Source organism: Lissotriton vulgaris, chromosome 6 (assembly GCF_964263255.1).
Source record: "Lissotriton vulgaris chromosome 6, aLisVul1.2, whole genome shotgun sequence".
NCBI lineage: Eukaryota > Metazoa > Chordata > Amphibia > Caudata > Salamandridae > Lissotriton > Lissotriton vulgaris.
Window position 1 is genome coordinate 1,360,096,091 of NC_141694.1, and position 22,623 is coordinate 1,360,118,713.

The window sequence follows — 22,623 nt, forward strand, 5'->3', positions numbered from 1 at the left end:
AAAAGACTGGGATAGCTTGCAAAGACATCAGGTCTTTGAAGCTTCCTCTTCGTGGACCCAGCCCATCAAGGGGTAGTAGGCATGATAACTCTGCCCAGGACAGGCTTTGTTTCTGAAACCGAGAGAGCAGAGGCTCTCTATCCAGGGGTCCATAAACCTGTCTGGTGGTCACAAAAGGCAGGCAGCCATTCAGGAGCCACACCACCACTGATTGCTTGTCAGGGGGCATCTCTAAGATGCCCTCTTAGTGTAGTTTACATGTAAGCCCACACTGGCATCAGTGTGGGTTTAATGTGCTGAGAAGTTTGCTACCAGGTTTTAGTAAAGCCATTATGGAGCTGTGGAGTTCGTAATGACCAACTCCCAGAACACATACACTTTATGGCTTTACTACACTTACTGTGTCTAAGAATGGATTTAGACACTGTGGGGATACAGGGCTCATGCCACTGTACCCTCACCTGAGGGCTAGTGCAGCCTGCTAGAGGGCCGGAGCCGCTAGCATGGAACCCGTTGGAGCCCCCTCTGAGGTCCGAAGGTGTGCCAGGTGGGTCAGGCAGTCCAAATATGAGGCACATAGGATCATAAAATTCTTTGAGCTGGGTGGGGGTAGCTCCAACTCCCAGGAAGGCTGGGTAGCCTGGAGCAGGCCCAGGTACAGGTTCCACAGAACAAGGCCTAGAGCACTAAGACTCCTTTGTCATGTCTGCCGATGGATGGGGAGAAGTCAAAGCAGGCTTCGACTTCTTGTGTTTCTATGCTTTTACCTGACCTACCCGATGAGGCGAACAACGTGGTGCCGTGTGTCGGGCCGAAAGCAGCTTTAGAGACCGCTCCCTCAAAGCTTTCGGAGTCATGGCCAGGCAGTCAGAGCACAACTTCAAGTTGTGGTCGTGCTCCAAGCACAAAAGACAAATAAAGTGTAGATTTGTCAACGACATGGCAAGGTGGCAGGAGCAGCATGGTTTGAAATAAGAAGTCTTCTTTGACATTTTGGAAAACAGTACACACCAAACTTCGAAGAAAGGCTGTCAAAAAGGGACATAGAGTACCTCTGCACAGTGTGGAAAGAAAATAACTACCGTCAGCGCACTGAGGTGGCACCTATATAGGTGACGTGCACGTCACATCGACGGAGATGAAGGCAAAGTCACCCAGAGCCAACCAACACCTTCTACCAGAGTGCAAGGGTATTGCTCAAAGATAAATCTTCTGAAGCCACTCTGACACCTGGAAAATTCACAGGTAAGGAATCTGAGGCTAGATGTCAGAATATTCAGTTTAGTATTTGTCAGGAACTAGAGCAGCCTTGCCATCTTGATCCTCCCCCACTTTTTATAAGAAGAACTAATGTAAGGCACAACTCTGATATATGAGACCGATGGTGACAGAACTGATGTACCCATGAGATGAAAGACCACATCTGATTACTGACACTTGAACATAATTTTCTAAACGGCTGATATGGAAAATGCTACTTACCCAGTATGCATCTGTTCTTGGCAAACAGAACTGTAGAATCTCATTCGAATGCATAGATCCCCATCTAGTGTTGGGTATGGATGCTTGCACTTTGTTTTTCTTCAAAGAAGTCTTCCTAGTCACAAGGTAGGTGAATCCTCCTTTCGGTGATTGTGCGCATGATCATCGACTCCATCTTCAGTTTATTTTCCCACAGAGGGTGAGATAATGTAGTACTAGTAAAGACTAGAGATGGCCATGTGTAAGTATGTATAGTATCAAGAGAACTCCAGGAGCTACAGGTAACCGGGGAGGTGGGTGGGTGCATGAGATTCTACAGATCTACATGCTAAGAACAGATGCATTCTGGCTAAGTAGCATTTTCCGTTCGAGGCATGTGAGCTGTAGATCACATGCTAATGCATAGACTATACAGCAGTCTCCCCTAAGCTGTGGCTATCCTGTAACTGATGAAGTTGTCTGAAACAGTGTTTTAAGCACTGTTTGGCCTACATTAGTCTGTTGACTGCCTAACACATCCACACAATAGTGTTTGGTGAATCTGTGTGGTGTGGACCATGTTGCAGCTTTGCAAATGTCAGTAATGGGCGGTTGCCTAAAAAAGCCATAGTAGCTCCTAGTTTACGAGTGGAATGTGCTCTAGAATGTACAGTTAAGAGTCATTTTGGCTTTTACATAGCAAATCTGAATACATTTAACAATCCACCTACCAATATCTGATTTGGATATAGGATTGCCCTTGTGAGGTGGTACGAAAGCAACAAGAGGTTGTTTGGTCTTAAGAAAAGATTTGGTCCTTTCAATAGAATACAACAGTGCTCTTCTAACACCTGAGGTGTGTAGAGCTCTTTCTGCAACGGACTCAGGTTGAGGGAATAAAAAAGGTAATTCGACTGACTGATTCATGTGAAATGCAGATACTACCTTAGTTAGGAATGTGGGATTGGCACGAAGAACTAATTTGTCTTTTTGTAGCTGGAAAAATGGTTCTTCTATTGTAAGTGCCGGAAGTTGACCCACTCTCCTCAATGAAGTGATTGCAATGAGGAAAGCTGTTTTCCAAGTAAGGAACTCTAGTTCAGATTTGTGCATGGGTTCAAATAGTGGGCCCATTAACCTTGTGAGGACTATATTAAGATTCCACACTGGGGCAGGTGGAAGTCTTGGTGGTATAACTCTGTTTAGTCCTTCCATAAATCCTTTGATTACAGGCACTCTGAAGAATGATAAATGTTGCCTATTTTGAAGACAGGCTGCAAATGCAGCGAGATGCAGTCTAATGGATGTATAGGCCAATGACAACTGCTGTAAGTGTAACAGGTAGCAAATAATATTTTGTATGGAAGCATCCAGAGGGTTGATGTTATTGTTTTTGCAACAGATAACACATCGCTTCCATTTCGCTGCATAGCAAGCTCTTGTGGTATGCTTTCTAGCTTCCTTGATAACGTTCATACAGTCTAGTAGAAGGTTCAGATAACCAAAATCTATGACTTCAGTGTCAGAAGTAGGCCTGGTATATGGTGTTCACTATTCTAGTGATCACCTTGCACCAGTCCAAACAACCCTTATGGTGATGGTTGTAAAGTCAACCTTATAGACCACCCATCCTAGAGGTAGCATGGACATAACAGTCTTAGGCTAAAAGACTCTTGAGGGCGTGTAAAGCCAGCTGTTTTACCATATGTAACCCCTTGAATATCAAATGAAAGGACACCACACAGGATATATATAAAATATATATGTATTTATTTAATAACACACTCCTCTGAACTCTTTATGATGTCAGAGGCCAAAGCACATAACAAGTATTTAGAAGAAACACGTTAAGTTGCACAATTTACGATTAGGCCTTAGGGGCGAAGCAAACCATATATTAAGAAAGTGGTATAAGTACCACGTAACGAGAAAAGGGAAGGCCTAGGGAATCGCTGGGGCTACACTATCTGAACAACAGTTTAGAAGTAGGAGGCCCACAGGCGGCGCGTGCAGTGTCTTTACACACACACGCGGGAGTCAATACAAAGTCAATGGGAACTTAGAAGATAGATTTAGGACACTTCCGGTTTAGCTAGGAGGAAACAACTAAAGACTTAGACACTTGGATAGTCAATACCCTTGGGAGCACCGAAGTACTCGCGTTACCTCACCCACGGAGGGCGGGTGCATAGGTGTGAAGATGTGTCGGGTTTTGTCGTTGAAGCCTATGGAGACCTGAAGAAAGATGTTGCAGGCGGCCAGGAGGAAGATGTCCGGGTGGATCCAAGGGTGGATCGAGGATGAAGAGGACCTGAAAGCAGAGGGGACAGAGTCTGTGTCACTCGCCAGTGACCGGGTGGAACCAGGAAGGAACCAGACGACGTCGAGGAGCAATCAGGTGCAGTCTTGAAGCTTGTCTTAGCAGCCACGTGGACCAGGAGGCGTCGACGCCGACCAGTTGCTGGAGACGGGCTGTCCCACGAAGGTTCTCACAGATGGATGGATGGGCTGACTTCTGGATTGGAGTCGACAAGCCTTGACAAAGGCAACCCACGCAGGATACAACAAAGGCTTTTGGTGCAGACCAGCAAGGTCTGAGGTGCTTCACCTTTGCAGGGAAGCAAGGGCCAGTCTGGAGCAACCAGACCAGCGAGGTGGTTCAAAAGGATTGTCGTCACAGAGGCTACTAGCCAACGGGCAGTGTGGTCACTCCTTGGCCACAAGGGAGATTCTTCAGTCTTCAGCTTCAGCAGAATGTCGAAAGTCCAGAGTTTCGTTTCGGGTTTCAGTCAGGATCTAATCTGAAGTCTCAGGACTCAGCTCCTACCTTTATACAACTAAAAGGGGATGGATTACCGACTAGGTCCTCCTGTGGGTGGGACCAGTAAGGGGGGTCTTCACACCTTTGTCCAGTTTCGCGCCAGAGCTGGGGCTGGAGTGCCCCAGCAACCGGTTTGAACTCGGGTATGCATGGAGCACCTAGTGTTCCCCAGGCAGTGTTTCATTCTATTCAGCCCTCCCTGTCCCAATACACAAAGTCCTGTCTGGGGTGGAGCTCACACCTCCCCAGGCAGGAAACCTATTGTCCAAACCTCCGTGACTGGAAGGACTCCCAGCAGCAGGAGGCCAGACTTGTGTCGGTGGCAGCAGCGTCCATTTTGTGACGCTGGGGCTCTGGTTAACTTTAACCGGGATAGTCAGCAACAACATGTCTTCTCCCTCTAGAAGGGTGGAATGCTACCCCCGTCGCCAGAATTGACGAGAGGGTGGTATTCCAAAGCGTATGAAACCTTAAACGACATGTTTGGATAGAGCCAAACCAAAGTTAACATTAACCGCGAGGATTATAATGCACTTAAGAGTATATGGCAGTGGTTCCCAAAGTGTGCTCCGCGGCACCCCGATGCGCCGTGATGAGAAGCCAGGGGCGCCGCGCTGCTTTCAATCTTGTAATCTATCGCCTCACACAGCTGGAAGGGCTTTAAATTAATTCTGCCTGTTGTGCGCGTTGCACCGTATCGATCTGTTTGAGGCCCTGCTTCTGTTTCAAAGGGATCCTGTACCTCTGGTTTCGCATTACAGTTCAGCACAATTACACTTGGAAGTTATTTTGCCAAGTTGTTAGTGAATAATTTACATTTCTCAGGCCTACAACTCCGAGAATATCACTAGAATATAGTTGCTTTTTCTTACATTAAAATAATGGAAGAACGTTTCAATGCCAGGATGCCCTCTGGGTGACAGGTCTGCGCTCTACAAGTACACAAAATAAATATAAATAATAAATGAATGCATTTCTTGGGAACATTAAGAAAATAATTGAACTGTATGAAAATGTGTTGAAAGCAAAAGTGCAGGTAACAAGCAGTATCTCGCAGAAAGTGAAATCAGTGGTTGGTATTCCTCTACAATCTAAAATAATGCACGTGGCAAAAGAGGGAAAACAATAGTTCTTGTAAATTTTCGGGATACTTGCACATATGTTTTCAGCAAACCATCTGTCATAAAATGTTTTAAAATTACTGGTGCACGCCAAACAAACCCTTTATTATTGGTTCAATGTTTATTATCTTACATAAGGGTACACTTTATTGTGCTGTCCATTGTTTGTACAATGATTCCGTGCACCACGTTTTTTGTTCCGTTCTTTTTACCCACTCAGTTTAACTACCTTTCCAGTGGGTGGGGGGGGGGACATGGGAGGGAGGGTTGGTGCTGCTGGGTGACTATTGGAAAATGTGTCCTTGCTTTGCTGACCATGCAGAAACTCTTAGCAAAGATTAAAATATTTTTGAAATGGGGTTCCCTCTGTTTCACCTACCATCCAAATGGAAGCAAATTGTGAATGAAACAAGATACCGATGTATAAGGAGAGGTGGCTGAATGTCCCTTTCACTAAGTTTATTATACATATAATGCTAGTCTTGGCTAATGCCAGACCTAAAAAGCCTTCACCTAAGATGGCGGCTGCTGAGGACGACAAATTAAAAAAGATTAAAGGTGGTGATAGGAGTAACCAAACATGTTGCCACTTCCTAAGCCCCGTTTTGAGCCAACATTAATTTTATATCAAAGGACTTGTGAATTCCTAAAGTACAATATGAGGGAGGAATATAACAAATGTACCGCCAAAAATATTAAAATAGCATTTAAAATCTAACTTTCCCATCATAAACCAAGGACCATTACAATTCCAAGTCCTTCAAGTAGATTCAATGTGCTTTTATTATTTTAATAACAACTCCCAAAAATGACTAATGGTGCCTTCTGCAACAAACAAACCTCATTCAGTTCAAAATCAGTCCTCTTGATCCTTTGCAGGCCAATTTTTTTCATGAATTGTTTGTTTTGTTTTTTGCCCAACAAGCCCTTGCCGTGGGGTGCATGTCGATCACTTTTGGTTTATTTGTGTGTTTGCCAGATTAGCCTTCCCTTTTTAAATCACCTGATGTAATGCTTGGTGTGTGTGCTCCACAGCATGTGCTGAATTGATGTGGGCGTTGTTACATTTGCTGCAATGGCGTTTATGTGTGTGTGTGTGTGTGTGTGTGTGTGTGTGTGTGTGCAGGGCTGTATTTTCAGCATTTGAAACTATTGTTGTGTGGTTAAAAAAGTTGCATGAAAACATATTTGGCTATTAATCTTGTATCGTTTCTCCCTTAACAAGTTTTTATTAAACAACTGTTATCTATTTATTTTGTTACAAATATAATTATAATACCTTCATTACATCCCAATTAACTTAAGGAAGGCAACAGGAAGTACTCCCATGGTCAGGCTTACACCCCCCCTCCCCCACACGCCCACCGGTAAAAAAAATGGTGGGGAGCCACGGCCAACTGCCAATTAGGTCAAGGGAGCCACGGATCTAAAAAGTTTGGGAACCACTGGTATATGGTATGGCGATATCATAGAACAGCTATAAGGACATGGTTCCGAAAACTGCAGACAGGCTAAGCTCATGCTAGATTTACAAAAGGGGGTGGTGATGAACAGAGTGTCTGAATTGAGCAGACCACTCTTACCCAGTCCAAAGATCAGGGCTTGATCCATCACCGTTATTTATCTCACTGCCCCATCCCAGCTCAGAACCTGGCTATATGCAAATCAGTCTGTCCCTGGCCCAGTGCATCATGGGAACAGGGCAGACTAAACTACCAAGCCAATTCTTTACCAGAAAGGAGACAAGCTACCGGGGACCGGTTTCTGGCATTTCAGCCTCTTCGGCCCGGCTTGCTTGAATCCTGATGGAGCAGTGAGAAAGGGACTCATGTCTGAGTATACCCTGCCACACCTATAGTGGCCAAAATCGATTTACAAAAGGGGGTGGTGATGAACAGAGTGTCTGAATTGAGCAGACCACTCTTACCCAGTCCAAAGATCAGGGCTTGATCCATCACCGTTATTTATCTCACTGCCCCATCCCAGCTCAGAACCTGGCTATATGCAAATCAGTCTGTCCCTGGCCCAGTGCATCATGGGAACAGGGCAGACTAAACTACCAAGCCAATTCTTTACCAGAAAGGAGACAAGCTACCGGGGACCGGTTTCTGGCATTTCAGCCTCTTCGGCCCGGCTTGCTTGAATCCTGATGGAGCAGTGAGAAAGGGACTCATGTCTGAGTATACCCTGCCACACCTATAGTGGCCAAAATCGATTTACAAAAGGGGGTGGTGATGAACAGAGTGTCTGAATTGAGCAGACCACTCTTACCCAGTCCAAAGATCAGGGCTTGATCCATCACCGTTATTTATCTCACTGCCCCATCCCAGCTCAGAACCTGGCTATATGCAAATCAGTCTGTCCCTGGCCCAGTGCATAATGGGAACAGGGCAGACTAAACTACCAAGTCAATTCTTTACCAGAAAGGAGACAAGCTACCGGGGACCGGTTTCTGGCATTTCAGCCTCTTCGGCCCGGCTTGCTTGAATCCTGATGGAGCAGTGAGAAAGGGACTCATGTCTGAGTATACCCTGCCACACCTATAGTGGCCAAAATCGATTTACAAAAGGGGGTGGTGATGAACAGAGTGTCTGAATTGAGCAGACCACTCTTACCCAGTCCAAAGATCAGGGCTTGATCCATCACCGTTATTTATCTCACTGCCCCATCCCAGCTCAGAACCTGGCTATATGCAAATCAGTCTGTCCCTGGCCCAGTGCATCATGGGAACAGGGCAGACTAAACTACCAAGCCAATTCTTTACCAGAAAGGAGACAAGCTACCGGGGACCGGTTTCTGGCATTTCAGCCTCTTCGGCCCGGCTTGCTTGAATCCTGATGGAGCAGTGAGAAAGGGACTCATGTCTGAGTATACCCTGCCACACCTATAGTGGCCAAAATCGATTTACAAAAGGGGGTGGTGATGAACAGAGTGTCTGAATTGAGCAGACCACTCTTACCCAGTCCAAAGATCAGGGCTTGATCCATCACCGTTATTTATCTCACTGCCCCATCCCAGCTCAGAACCTGGCTATATGCAAATCAGTCTGTCCCTGGCCCAGTGCATCATGGGAACAGGGCAGACTAAACTACCAAGCCAATTCTTTACCAGAAAGGAGACAAGCTACCGGGGACCGGTTTCTGGCATTTCAGCCTCTTCGGCCCGGCTTGCTTGAATCCTGATGGAGCAGTGAGAAAGGGACTCATGTCTGAGTATACCCTGCCACACCTATAGTGGCCAAAATCGATTTACAAAAGGGGGTGGTGATGAACAGAGTGTCTGAATTGAGCAGACCACTCTTACCCAGTCCAAAGATCAGGGCTTGATCCATCACCGTTATTTATCTCACTGCCCCATCCCAGCTCAGAACCTGGCTATATGCAAATCAGTCTGTCCCTGGCCCAGTGCATCATGGGAACAGGGCAGACTAAACTACCAAGCCAATTCTTTACCAGAAAGGAGACAAGCTACCGGGGACCGGTTTCTGGCATTTCAGCCTCTTCGGCCCGGCTTGCTTGAATCCTGATGGAGCAGTGAGAAAGGGACTCATGTCTGAGTATACCCTGCCACACCTATAGTGGCCAAAATCGATTTACAAAAGGGGGTGGTGATGAACAGAGTGTCTGAATTGAGCAGACCACTCTTACCCAGTCCAAAGATCAGGGCTTGATCCATCACCGTTATTTATCTCACTGCCCCATCCCAGCTCAGAACCTGGCTATATGCAAATCAGTCTGTCCCTGGCCCAGTGCATCATGGGAACAGGGCAGACTAAACTACCAAGCCAATTCTTTACCAGAAAGGAGACAAGCTACCGGGGACCGGTTTCTGGCATTTCAGCCTCTTCGGCCCGGCTTGCTTGAATCCTGATGGAGCAGTGAGAAAGGGACTCATGTCTGAGTATACCCTGCCACACCTATAGTGGCCAAAATCGATTTACAAAAGGGGGTGGTGATGAACAGAGTGTCTGAATTGAGCAGACCACTCTTACCCAGTCCAAAGATCAGGGCTTGATCCATCACCGTTATTTATCTCACTGCCCCATCCCAGCTCAGAACCTGGCTATATGCAAATCAGTCTGTCCCTGGCCCAGTGCATCATGGGAACAGGGCAGACTAAACTACCAAGCCAATTCTTTACCAGAAAGGAGACAAGCTACCGGGGACCGGTTTCTGGCATTTCAGCCTCTTCGGCCCGGCTTGCTTGAATCCTGATGGAGCAGTGAGAAAGGGACTCATGTCTGAGTATACCCTGCCACACCTATAGTGGCCAAAATCGATTTACAAAAGGGGGTGGTGATGAACAGAGTGTCTGAATTGAGCAGACCACTCTTACCCAGTCCAAAGATCAGGGCTTGATCCATCACCGTTATTTATCTCACTGCCCCATCCCAGCTCAGAACCTGGCTATATGCAAGTCAGTCTGTCCCTGGCCCAGTGCATCATGGGAACAGGGCAGACTAAACTACCAAGCCAATTCTTTACCAGAAAGGAGACAAGCTACCGGGGACCGGTTTCTGGCATTTCAGCCTCTTCGGCCCGGCTTGCTTGAATCCTGATGGAGCAGTGAGAAAGGGACTCATGTCTGAGTATACCCTGCCACACCTATAGTGGCCAAAATCGATTTACAAAAGGGGGTGGTGATGAACAGAGTGTCTGAATTGAGCAGACCACTCTTACCCAGTCCAAAGATCAGGGCTTGATCCATCACCGTTATTTATCTCACTGCCCCATCCCAGCTCAGAACCTGGCTATATGCAAATCAGTCTGTCCCTGGCCCAGTGCATCATGGGAACAGGGCAGACTAAACTACCAAGCCAATTCTTTACCAGAAAGGAGACAAGCTACCGGGGACCGGTTTCTGGCATTTCAGCCTCTTCGGCCCGGCTTGCTTGAATCCTGATGGAGCAGTGAGAAAGGGACTCATGTCTGAGTATACCCTGCCACACCTATAGTGGCCAAAATCGATTTACAAAAGGGGGTGGTGATGAACAGAGTGTCTGAATTGAGCAGACCACTCTTACCCAGTCCAAAGATCAGGGCTTGATCCATCACCGTTATTTATCTCACTGCCCCATCCCAGCTCAGAACCTGGCTATATGCAAATCAGTCTGTCCCTGGCCCAGTGCATCATGGGAACAGGGCAGACTAAACTACCAAGCCAATTCTTTACCAGAAAGGAGACAAGCTACCGGGGACCGGTTTCTGGCATTTCAGCCTCTTCGGCCCGGCTTGCTTGAATCCTGATGGAGCAGTGAGAAAGGGACTCATGTCTGAGTATACCCTGCCACACCTATAGTGGCCAAAATCGATTTACAAAAGGGGGTGGTGATGAACAGAGTGTCTGAATTGAGCAGACCACTCTTACCCAGTCCAAAGATCAGGGCTTGATCCATCACCGTTATTTATCTCACTGCCCCATCCCAGCTCAGAACCTGGCTATATGCAAATCAGTCTGTCCCTGGCCCAGTGCATCATGGGAACAGGGCAGACTAAACTACCAAGCCAATTCTTTACCAGAAAGGAGACAAGCTACCGGGGACCGGTTTCTGGCATTTCAGCCTCTTCGGCCCGGCTTGCTTGAATCCTGATGGAGCAGTGAGAAAGGGACTCATGTCTGAGTATACCCTGCCACACCTATAGTGGCCAAAATCGATTTACAAAAGGGGGTGGTGATGAACAGAGTGTCTGAATTGAGCAGACCACTCTTACCCAGTCCAAAGATCAGGGCTTGATCCATCACCGTTATTTATCTCACTGCCCCATCCCAGCTCAGAACCTGGCTATATGCAAATCAGTCTGTCCCTGGCCCAGTGCATCATGGGAACAGGGCAGACTAAACTACCAAGCCAATTCTTTACCAGAAAGGAGACAAGCTACCGGGGACCGGTTTCTGGCATTTCAGCCTCTTCGGCCCGGCTTGCTTGAATCCTGATGGAGCAGTGAGAAAGGGACTCATGTCTGAGTATACCCTGCCACACCTATAGTGGCCAAAATCGATTTACAAAAGGGGGTGGTGATGAACAGAGTGTCTGAATTGAGCAGACCACTCTTACCCAGTCCAAAGATCAGGGCTTGATCCATCACCGTTATTTATCTCACTGCCCCATCCCAGCTCAGAACCTGGCTATATGCAAATCAGTCTGTCCCTGGCCCAGTGCATCATGGGAACAGGGCAGACTAAACTACCAAGCCAATTCTTTACCAGAAAGGAGACAAGCTACCGGGGACCGGTTTCTGGCATTTCAGCCTCTTCGGCCCGGCTTGCTTGAATCCTGATGGAGCAGTGAGAAAGGGACTCATGTCTGAGTATACCCTGCCACACCTATAGTGGCCAAAATCGATTTACAAAAGGGGGTGGTGATGAACAGAGTGTCTGAATTGAGCAGACCACTCTTACCCAGTCCAAAGATCAGGGCTTGATCCATCACCGTTATTTATCTCACTGCCCCATCCCAGCTCAGAACCTGGCTATATGCAAATCAGTCTGTCCCTGGCCCAGTGCATCATGGGAACAGGGCAGACTAAACTACCAAGCCAATTCTTTACCAGAAAGGAGACAAGCTACCGGGGACCGGTTTCTGGCATTTCAGCCTCTTCGGCCCGGCTTGCTTGAATCCTGATGGAGCAGTGAGAAAGGGACTCATGTCTGAGTATACCCTGCCACACCTATAGTGGCCAAAATCGATTTACAAAAGGGGGTGGTGATGAACAGAGTGTCTGAATTGAGCAGACCACTCTTACCCAGTCCAAAGATCAGGGCTTGATCCATCACCGTTATTTATCTCACTGCCCCATCCCAGCTCAGAACCTGGCTATATGCAAATCAGTCTGTCCCTGGCCCAGTGCATCATGGGAACAGGGCAGACTAAACTACCAAGCCAATTCTTTACCAGAAAGGAGACAAGCTACCGGGGACCGGTTTCTGGCATTTCAGCCTCTTCGGCCCGGCTTGCTTGAATCCTGATGGAGCAGTGAGAAAGGGACTCATGTCTGAGTATACCCTGCCACACCTATAGTGGCCAAAATCGATTTACAAAAGGGGGTGGTGATGAACAGAGTGTCTGAATTGAGCAGACCACTCTTACCCAGTCCAAAGATCAGGGCTTGATCCATCACCGTTATTTATCTCACTGCCCCATCCCAGCTCAGAACCTGGCTATATGCAAATCAGTCTGTCCCTGGCCCAGTGCATCATGGGAACAGGGCAGACTAAACTACCAAGCCAATTCTTTACCAGAAAGGAGACAAGCTACCGGGGACCGGTTTCTGGCATTTCAGCCTCTTCGGCCCGGCTTGCTTGAATCCTGATGGAGCAGTGAGAAAGGGACTCATGTCTGAGTATACCCTGCCACACCTATAGTGGCCAAAATCGATTTACAAAAGGGGGTGGTGATGAACAGAGTGTCTGAATTGAGCAGACCACTCTTACCCAGTCCAAAGATCAGGGCTTGATCCATCACCGTTATTTATCTCACTGCCCCATCCCAGCTCAGAACCTGGCTATATGCAAATCAGTCTGTCCCTGGCCCAGTGCATCATGGGAACAGGGCAGACTAAACTACCAAGCCAATTCTTTACCAGAAAGGAGACAAGCTACCGGGGACCGGTTTCTGGCATTTCAGCCTCTTCGGCCCGGCTTGCTTGAATCCTGATGGAGCAGTGAGAAAGGGACTCATGTCTGAGTATACCCTGCCACACCTATAGTGGCCAAAATCGATTTACAAAAGGGGGTGGTGATGAACAGAGTGTCTGAATTGAGCAGACCACTCTTACCCAGTCCAAAGATCAGGGCTTGATCCATCACCGTTATTTATCTCACTGCCCCATCCCAGCTCAGAACCTGGCTATATGCAAATCAGTCTGTCCCTGGCCCAGTGCATCATGGGAACAGGGCAGACTAAACTACCAAGCCAATTCTTTACCAGAAAGGAGACAAGCTACCGGGGACCGGTTTCTGGCATTTCAGCCTCTTCGGCCCGGCTTGCTTGAATCCTGATGGAGCAGTGAGAAAGGGACTCATGTCTGAGTATACCCTGCCACACCTATAGTGGCCAAAATCGATTTACAAAAGGGGGTGGTGATGAACAGAGTGTCTGAATTGAGCAGACCACTCTTACCCAGTCCAAAGATCAGGGCTTGATCCATCACCGTTATTTATCTCACTGCCCCATCCCAGCTCAGAACCTGGCTATATGCAAATCAGTCTGTCCCTGGCCCAGTGCATCATGGGAACAGGGCAGACTAAACTACCAAGCCAATTCTTTACCAGAAAGGAGACAAGCTACCGGGGACCGGTTTCTGGCATTTCAGCCTCTTCGGCCCGGCTTGCTTGAATCCTGATGGAGCAGTGAGAAAGGGACTCATGTCTGAGTATACCCTGCCACACCTATAGTGGCCAAAATCGATTTACAAAAGGGGGTGGTGATGAACAGAGTGTCTGAATTGAGCAGACCACTCTTACCCAGTCCAAAGATCAGGGCTTGATCCATCACCGTTATTTATCTCACTGCCCCATCCCAGCTCAGAACCTGGCTATATGCAAATCAGTCTGTCCCTGGCCCAGTGCATCATGGGAACAGGGCAGACTAAACTACCAAGCCAATTCTGAAACTGGGATGGTGCAGTGAGCTAAAAAACGGTGTTGGATCTAGCCCTGATCTCTTGACTGGGTGAGAGTATTCTGTTTAATTCAGAGACTCTGTCCCTCACCACCCCTTGTTGTTAATATTTTTGTCCACCCTAAGCGTGGAAGGGTATACTCAGATGTGAGTCCCTTGCTCATTGCACCATCAGGATTCAAGCAAGCCGGGCCGAAGAGGCTGAAATGCCAGAAACCGGTCCCCGGTAGCTTGTTTCCTTCCCAGTGAAAGAATTGGCTTTTGTAGTTTGGTTTGCCCTGTTCCCATCATGCACTGGGACAGGAACAGACTAATTTGTATACAGCCAGGTTCTGAAACTGGGATGGTGCAGTGAGCTAAAAAACGGTGTTGGATCTAGCCCTGATCTCTTGACTGGGTGAGAGTATTCTGTTTAATTCAGAGACTCTGTCCCTCACCACCCCTTGTTGTTAATATTTTTGTCCACCCTAAGCGTGGAAGGGTATACTCAGATGTGAGTCCCTTGCTCATTGCACCATCAGGATTCAAGCAAGCCGGGCCGAAGAGGCTGAAATGCCAGAAACCGGTCCCCGGTAGCTTGTTTCCTTCCCAGTGAAAGAATTGGCTTTTGTAGTTTGGTTTGCCCTGTTCCCATCATGCACTGGGACAGGAACAGACTAATTTGCATACAGCCAGGTTCTGAAACTGGGATGGTGCAGTGAGCTAAAAAACGGTGTTGGATCTAGCCCTGATCTCTTGACTGGGTGAGAGTATTCTGTTTAATTCAGAGACTCTGTCCCTCACCACCCCTTGTTGTTAATATTTTTGTCCACCCTAAGCGTGGAAGGGTATACTCAGATGTGAGTCCCTTGCTCATTGCACCATCAGGATTCAAGCAAGCCGGGCCGAAGAGGCTGAAATGCCAGAAACCGGTCCCCGGTAGCTTGTTTCCTTCCCAGTGAAAGAATTGGCTTTTGTAGTTTGGTTTGCCCTGTTCCCATCATGCACTGGGACAGGAACAGACTAATTTGCATACAGCCAGGTTCTGAAACTGGGATGGTGCAGTGAGCTAAAAAACGGTGTTGGATCTAGCCCTGATCTCTTGACTGGGTGAGAGTATTCTGTTTAATTCAGAGACTCTGTCCCTCACCACCCCTTGTTGTTAATATTTTTGTCCACCCTAAGCGTGGAAGGGTATACTCAGATGTGAGTCCCTTGCTCATTGCACCATCAGGATTCAAGCAAGCCGGGCCGAAGAGGCTGAAATGCCAGAAACCGGTCCCCGGTAGCTTGTTTCCTTCCCAGTGAAAGAATTGGCTTTTGTAGTTTGGTTTGCCCTGTTCCCATCATGCACTGGGACAGGAACAGACTAATTTGCATACAGCCAGGTTCTGAAACTGGGATGGTGCAGTGAGCTAAAAAACGGTGTTGGATCTAGCCCTGATCTCTTGACTGGGTGAGAGTATTCTGTTTAATTCAGAGACTCTGTCCCTCACCACCCCTTGTTGTTAATATTTTTGTCCACCCTAAGCGTGGAAGGGTATACTCAGATGTGAGTCCCTTGCTCATTGCACCATCAGGATTCAAGCAAGCCGGGCCGAAGAGGCTGAAATGCCAGAAACCGGTCCCCGGTAGCTTGTTTCCTTCCCAGTGAAAGAATTGGCTTTTGTAGTTTGGTTTGCCCTGTTCCCATCATGCACTGGGACAGGAACAGACTAATTTGCATACAGCCAGGTTCTGAAACTGGGATGGTGCAGTGAGCTAAAAAACGGTGTTGGATCTAGCCCTGATCTCTTGACTGGGTGAGAGTATTCTGTTTAATTCAGAGACTCTGTCCCTCACCACCCCTTGTTGTTAATATTTTTGTCCACCCTAAGCGTGGAAGGGTATACTCAGATGTGAGTCCCTTGCTCATTGCACCATCAGGATTCAAGCAAGCCGGGCCGAAGAGGCTGAAATGCCAGAAACCGGTCCCCGGTAGCTTGTTTCCTTCCCAGTGAAAGAATTGGCTTTTGTAGTTTGGTTTGCCCTGTTCCCATCATGCACTGGGACAGGAACAGACTAATTTGCATACAGCCAGGTTCTGAAACTGGGATGGTGCAGTGAGCTAAAAAACGGTGTTGGATCTAGCCCTGATCTCTTGACTGGGTGAGAGTATTCTGTTTAATTCAGAGACTCTGTCCCTCACCACCCCTTGTTGTTAATATTTTTGTCCACCCTAAGCGTGGAAGGGTATACTCAGATGTGAGTCCCTTGCTCATTGCACCATCAGGATTCAAGCAAGCCGGGCCGAAGAGGATGAAATGCCAGAAACCGGTCCCCGGTAGCTTGTTTCCTTCCCAGTGAAAGAATTGGCTTTTGTAGTTTGGTTTGCCCTGTTCCCATCATGCACTGGGACAGGAACAGACTAATTTGCATACAGCCAGGTTCTGAAACTGGGATGGTGCAGTGAGCTAAAAAACGGTGTTGGATCTAGCCCTGATCTCTTGACTGGGTGAGAGTATTCTGTTTAATTCAGAGACTCTGTCCCTCACCACCCCTTGTTGTTAATATTTTTGTCCACCCTAAGCGTGGAAGGGTATACTCAGATGTGAGTCCCTTGCTCATTGCACCATCAGGATTCAAGCAAGCCGGGCCGAAGAGGCTGAAATGCCAGAAACCGGTCCCCGGTAGCTTGTTTCCTTCCCAGTGAAAGAATTGGCTTTTGTAGTTTGGTTTGCCCTGTTCCCATCATGCACTGGGACAGGAACAGACTAATTTGCATACAGCCAGGTTCTGAAACTGGGATGGTGCAGTGAGCTAAAAAACGGTGTTGGATCTAGCCCTGATCTCTTGACTGGGTGAGAGTATTCTGTTTAATTCAGAGACTCTGTCCCTCACCACCCCTTGTTGTTAATATAAGCTCATGCTAGAGCACCATCTCACACCTAACCAAGCACTCTGCCTCCAGGATTGTGAAGGCCTGCCATAGGAGTGACTTATAGGTTACTATGTGTCTATATATAAGTAGGTATAGGAATACTATACCTAAGCAAGGGGTGATTACACAACCTTGCCCCAGCTAAGTGATCAGCCAGTTGTGTCTATTTGAGGGGCCAGCCAGGGGTGGCATAATATATGCTGCAGCCCCTGGTAGGCCTTGGTTACACCTATGCACTGAGTACCTAGGGTACACTTCTACAGGGGCTGACAAGGTGAAACAATTCCCAATTGTGGATGTACCTAGAGTACATGGTGTAAATTTAGAGAGAGTGCATCTGTGCTGTGGGTCTGATTAGCAGGCCCACGGCCATATCTAAGTCGAAAACCAATAAAGCAAAGCAAAAAGTGGGGGTGACCATAGGAAGCAGACCCTACTCTCCTACATTCAGGAGCCAGATCGCGAGGTTCAATTGTTTGGGATCTGGGTGCTTGATTGCTCCATGGCTCTGCGTGAAGAGACTGGGAGGTAAATGTAATTTTTTATGTGGTACCAGGGAGAGTTCCAACAGGGTTGTGAACCAGGGTTGACGTGCCCCTGATGGAGCCACTAATATTAGCATGAGGGATGTTTGCCTGAGTTTCTGAACCCCTGATAGAATGAGTGGGAGAGGTGGAAAAGCGTAGACAGATATCCCTGACCAGTTCATCCATAGAGCATTGCCTTTGGACAACGGGTGTGGTACCTGGAGGTGAAGCTTTGGCATTTTGAGTTTTTGGGTGTTGCGAACAGGTCTATGTGAGGGACTCTCCAGGCCTGGAAGTATGGCTGGAGAACTTGAGGGTGAAGTTCCCACTCGTGTTTGATACCAATAACTGCCGAGTAGGTCCGCGATCTGGTTGTTGACTCCTGGGAGGTGTTCCGCTAAGAGATAAATGTTGTGGTGAATAGCCCACCTCCAGATGTCTTGGTCCAAGTGGGACAGTTAAGGAGAGTGTGTACCCCTTGTTTTTGTATGTAATACATAGCTGTCATGCTGTCTGTTCAGACTAATACAGCTTTGCCAGATAGGTGATCTTGAAAAGCTTTGAGAGCTAGAAAAATTGCCATGAGCTCTAAATGATTGATGTGGAGTAACTTTTACAGGTGGCTCCACAGCCCATGGACTGTGTGTTGCTGAAGATGAGCTCCCCAGCCAGTGAGAGAAGCATCCTTTGTTAATACGGTCTGTGGAACCGGGTCTATGAACGGAAGCCTTTTGACAGATTGTGGGTGTTCCACCACTGCAGAGAGCGATGAGTACGGCTGCTTACCAACACTAGACCAGTTAATAGACCGTTTGACTGGTTCCACTGACTGTGCAAGCATTCTCGAAGTGGACGCATGTGTAATCTAGCATGGGGAACGACCATGATGCAAGATGCCATCATTCCCAACAGTTGCATAAACACTCAAGCTGTAAGTCATTGAGTGGCTTGAATTTTGAGAATGTTTCTAGTTTTGGCTGCATTGAAGAAACTCTAGAGCCCTTTGAGTATCCTGAGTGGCTCCTATGTAATTCTGAATTTTGCTTGGCTGGAGATGTGATTTTAACACATTGACTGAAAATCCTAGTTGGTGAAGCAACTGAATGGTTACTGAAGTGTGTTTGCGGCATTGTTGGTATGTGCTGGCTTTGATGAGCCAGTCGTCCAGATAGGGGAAGACGTGTATGCTTTGTTTTCCGAGATGCGCAGCTACTACAGCCAGACACTTTGTGAAGACTCTGGGAGCAAGGGTGACTCTGAATAGGAGGAATTTGAATTGGTAGTGTTGACCTTCTACCACAAACCTGAGAAATTTGCGGTGAGCCGGATGGATTGGATTATGAAAATAGGGGTCGTTTAAATCTAGAGTAGAAAGCAAGTCACTCTTTTGCAAAAGAGGTAGTACCTGTTGAAGTGTTACCATGAGGAAATGGTCTGACTTTATGTTAAGATTTAGTTCTCTGATCCGTCTATTTTGGGAATAAGGAAGTAAAAGGTGTAGACGCCCAACCCTTGATGTTGCAGTAATACAGGCTCTATAGCTTGTTTTAGTAATAGGGATTGTACCTCTTGTTTGAGAAGGTATAGGTGATCCAGTGAAAGTTTGTGCGACTTTGGGGGAATGTTTGGAGGAGTGTTGATGAACTCCAGGCAGTAACCAGAATGGATAATTTGGAGAACCCAATTGTCTGTTGTTATTGACTGCCACTTTGGTAGAACTTGTGACAGTCTTCCCCCACAGGTGTTTAATGGTTGGGGGAACTATGGGCAAGTCAGTGCTTTGTATTGGAGGGAGAGGTACGTATATTGGAACCTCTACCCCTGCCATTGCTGCCGTTTCCTCTATAATTGCCTCAAAAGAAGGTTTTGCAACCAGAGGGTTGATTACTGCTCTTATAGGTGGACGCAGTGTAGGTGGAAGTACTTTTGGACCCTGCTTGATAAAAAGAGCGCTGAAAGGAACCACAGCATTGTGGAGACTGAAGGGCTCCCATGGATTTAGCCACTTCTGTATCTTTTTTAATTTTTTCAAGTGAAGAGTGTACCACCGGCCCAAAAAGGTGCTCCTTATCAAAAGGTGTGTTTAATATTGAGGTCTGAACCTCCGATTTAAACCCTGATATGCGCAGACAAGAGTGTCTTCTGAGAAGAACACTAGTGTTCACAGCTCTGGCAGATGTATTAGCAGCATCTAGGGAACATCAAATTTGATTACTAGAAATAATTGTCCCTCACGTACCAGGTCCTGCGCTTTAGGTCTGTGTTCTTGGGGTAGAAATTGAATGAGTTGTTCCATTTCATCCCAGTGCGCGCGGTCATATCTTGCTAACAACGCTTGAGTGTTAGATATGTGTCAGAAGTTAGCTCCCTAGGAGGCTACCCTTTCCCCTGAAACATCAAGGAGTTTGGGCTCTTTATCTGGGGGTGATGCGTCTCAAGTAGTCTGGGAGTTTGCCCTTTTATGTGCATTAGAAACTACCAATAGAATCTAAGGCTAGTTGTCCTCTTTTGTTGACTGGATCCGATGGGGCAGGCATGTATTTTTTATCTACCCTAGGGGTAAAGATAAGTGCACTGACAGGATCCTTAAAGATGTCATCTACATGTTTGGTCATTCCTTTCAACCTGGGGAAAATGTGTGTGGATTTCTGTGTGCTATTTAATGTCTCCAAAAGGAAGTCCTCTTCAAGGGATTTCTGCTGGAGTTGGACCCTAGGGTAATTAGCAGCCCTACCTATAAGTTCAATATAGCCTACACTGTCATCTGGTGAAGAGGGTGTGGTAGGATATAGGTCCTGGTTGTTGTCAGTGGGCGAGTCAGGGTTATAGTCATCCCACTCATCTGTAGGTACGGGCTGATTGTCATCATCATCCTCCCCATCCCCATCACCCTAATTGTCAGGTGTATGTGGTGGTGAGTGCTCAGGTGAAGTCTTTGGTAGGCTTTGATGCCGAGCCTGTAGGCAGGGCGTCAGAAGCATGATCTTGGTGCCAACCGGGGCTCGAGGGCGCGGGTTGGTCCGGAGCCTTCTTGTTTGATGGGACTGGAAGTTGGGGCGAGAAAGGGACTGTACTTACAGTACGTTGTCCATGCGAGATGTCTTCAACCTGGTCGGCGCCATCGTCTGAAAGTGAGATTTCTTCCTGTTCCTCATCGGCTCCGATGGGGTCGCCGGCTTCTTATTCCTCCGATTCCAGTCCGAAGAGGTCTGGAATGGAGCCTGTGTGTTGGCTCTGCAAATCGCGTCGTCTGGCCTGACGGTCGCGAAGAGTCTTTTTGGAGCAGAAAGCACGGCACGTCGCAGTCCTGTTCACTGTGTTACGGTGACAAACACAAGTTGTAGAAGGCTTGGGAGTCGGTGCGCAGGTATTTCGCGTGGCACCAAGGGCAGAACTTAAAGGGAGTTTGTTCCATCGACTGCGAGTGAAACTAGGGCTTGGCCCGATGGCCTACCACACGCTCTCCGATCGAAATAGTTTTTAGCAATAACACGATCTGTAAGAAAGGGGAACGCGATTGGAAGCAATACCTTTGAGGGTGAAAGCTGTACGCGCCAAGAGGAACCGAAGGATAGGCGTCGGAGCGTAGCGAGACACAGCCGAACCCGATGGCGGAAAAAAACTATCTGAAGATGGAGTCGATGACCATGCAAACTATCACCAAAAGGAGGAGTCACCTACCTTGTGACAAGGAAGACTTCTTCGAAGAAAAACAAAGTGCAAACATCTGGACCCAACACTAGATGGTGATCTATGCATTAGCATGTGTTCAACAGCTCACATACCTCGAACATAACATTATAAATCCTGTGTAGTGAAATGAGAAATTTGCAAGGGAATTTAGAATTCTGAATTTCCCACCGGAATTTTACCAATGGATATTGGTTGTTTTCGACCGCAAACTCTCAGGCTGAATACAATTGATCTTTGGTGGTCCCTCACATCTCGTATTTTCAGTGGAACTGCTATTAACAACCCCATTGCAATTTAGAGAGACCTCCTAATCAGGCTTTTGAGAAAAAAAACATTGGAATTTACTGGTAAGAGAAAAATAGCTAAGCTGCTGTTAAAGGCCCAATGCATGCAAACAATCCTACAGCAAGTACTGTAAAGGTTTAGATGACAAATCAGTAAATTAACTTGCTAAACATAGGAAATGATCACAACCATTCAGCAGCCAAGTCAGGTTTATATTCACAAGTGCTCAACAGGTCTCTATTAACCTGCTGCATTTCTTTCCTGAAAGAATACGCCATTCACTTAGCACCATTTGATTTTACATAATTTATATGAAAACAACAAAACTACTTACCAGAGAGACAACATTGTTTGTTATGACGCCCCCAAATAAAGTTTTCACAGTGTTTTTCTGAAAGAAACACATTTTAAGAAAAATCATTACACTATGCAATCATTTTAGACACACTGAGTGGAATATTTATACAGTATACTCTTTACAAACTAAGGCCAAATGTATGAAAATCTGAATAAAAATTGCGACCAGTATTTTCACGTCCAGTAAGGATTTTTAATACAAGGTGGGTTCTTAAAAATCCGAATCTCAGTTGGTCACAATCGGACCTACCTCATGAATATTTATGAGCTAAGTTGCAAATTGTGATTGACTACAACTAGAGTCCATTGCAGGCCAGCAGACCACCATGTCTGGTTTTGTTTTTTAATACTATAAACTGTATTTTCCTTTTTATATGCAGGCCCCTTTCCTTAAGTGAAACGGGACTTCATTTAAAAAGAAAAGGTAACTTTTATATGTTTAATAGTTGACAGTGGTTCCGGACCAGTGACTCCTCTTAAATAGCCTTTTTTTGTTTAAAATCATTCACAAAGGGAAAGGGGCCCCAAGAGGACACCTTCACTTTTGCAAATGCATTACCAGCTCTGTAAAATATCAATATTTAGCAACCTGTTTTCGATCGCAAAACATTGATGCATTAGCTACTGATTCAGTCGAACAAGCCCCTTCCAAAAACCAAATCTATATCCATTTTGAACCCCATTTTAGGAGTCGGAAAAACATTTCAGCCTCTTAAAAAGGGATCAATAGATTAAAAAAGGCATTTAATCTGTTGCAAATGACAATTTGGAGCATTTGGGACCGGTAAAATGCTCATTACATTTGGCCCTCAACTGCCTGTGGAGATGGTGAGAACACT

General features: G+C 46.8%; 1 protein-coding gene across 2 annotated transcripts in view; it reads right to left on the bottom strand.

Annotated features, from left to right (window-relative positions):
* The window catches only part of USP34 (ubiquitin specific peptidase 34), a 2,709,276-nt gene that overhangs the window by 1,257,953 nt on the left and 1,428,700 nt on the right, over positions 1-22,623 (bottom strand). For both annotated transcript variants that reach the window (XM_086927486.1, XM_086927485.1), the window contains exon 45: positions 21,762-21,818. In XM_086927486.1, coding sequence (XP_086783612.1) covers positions 21,762-21,818 — 57 coding nt within the window. The remainder of the gene's footprint in view (positions 1-21,761; positions 21,819-22,623) is intronic.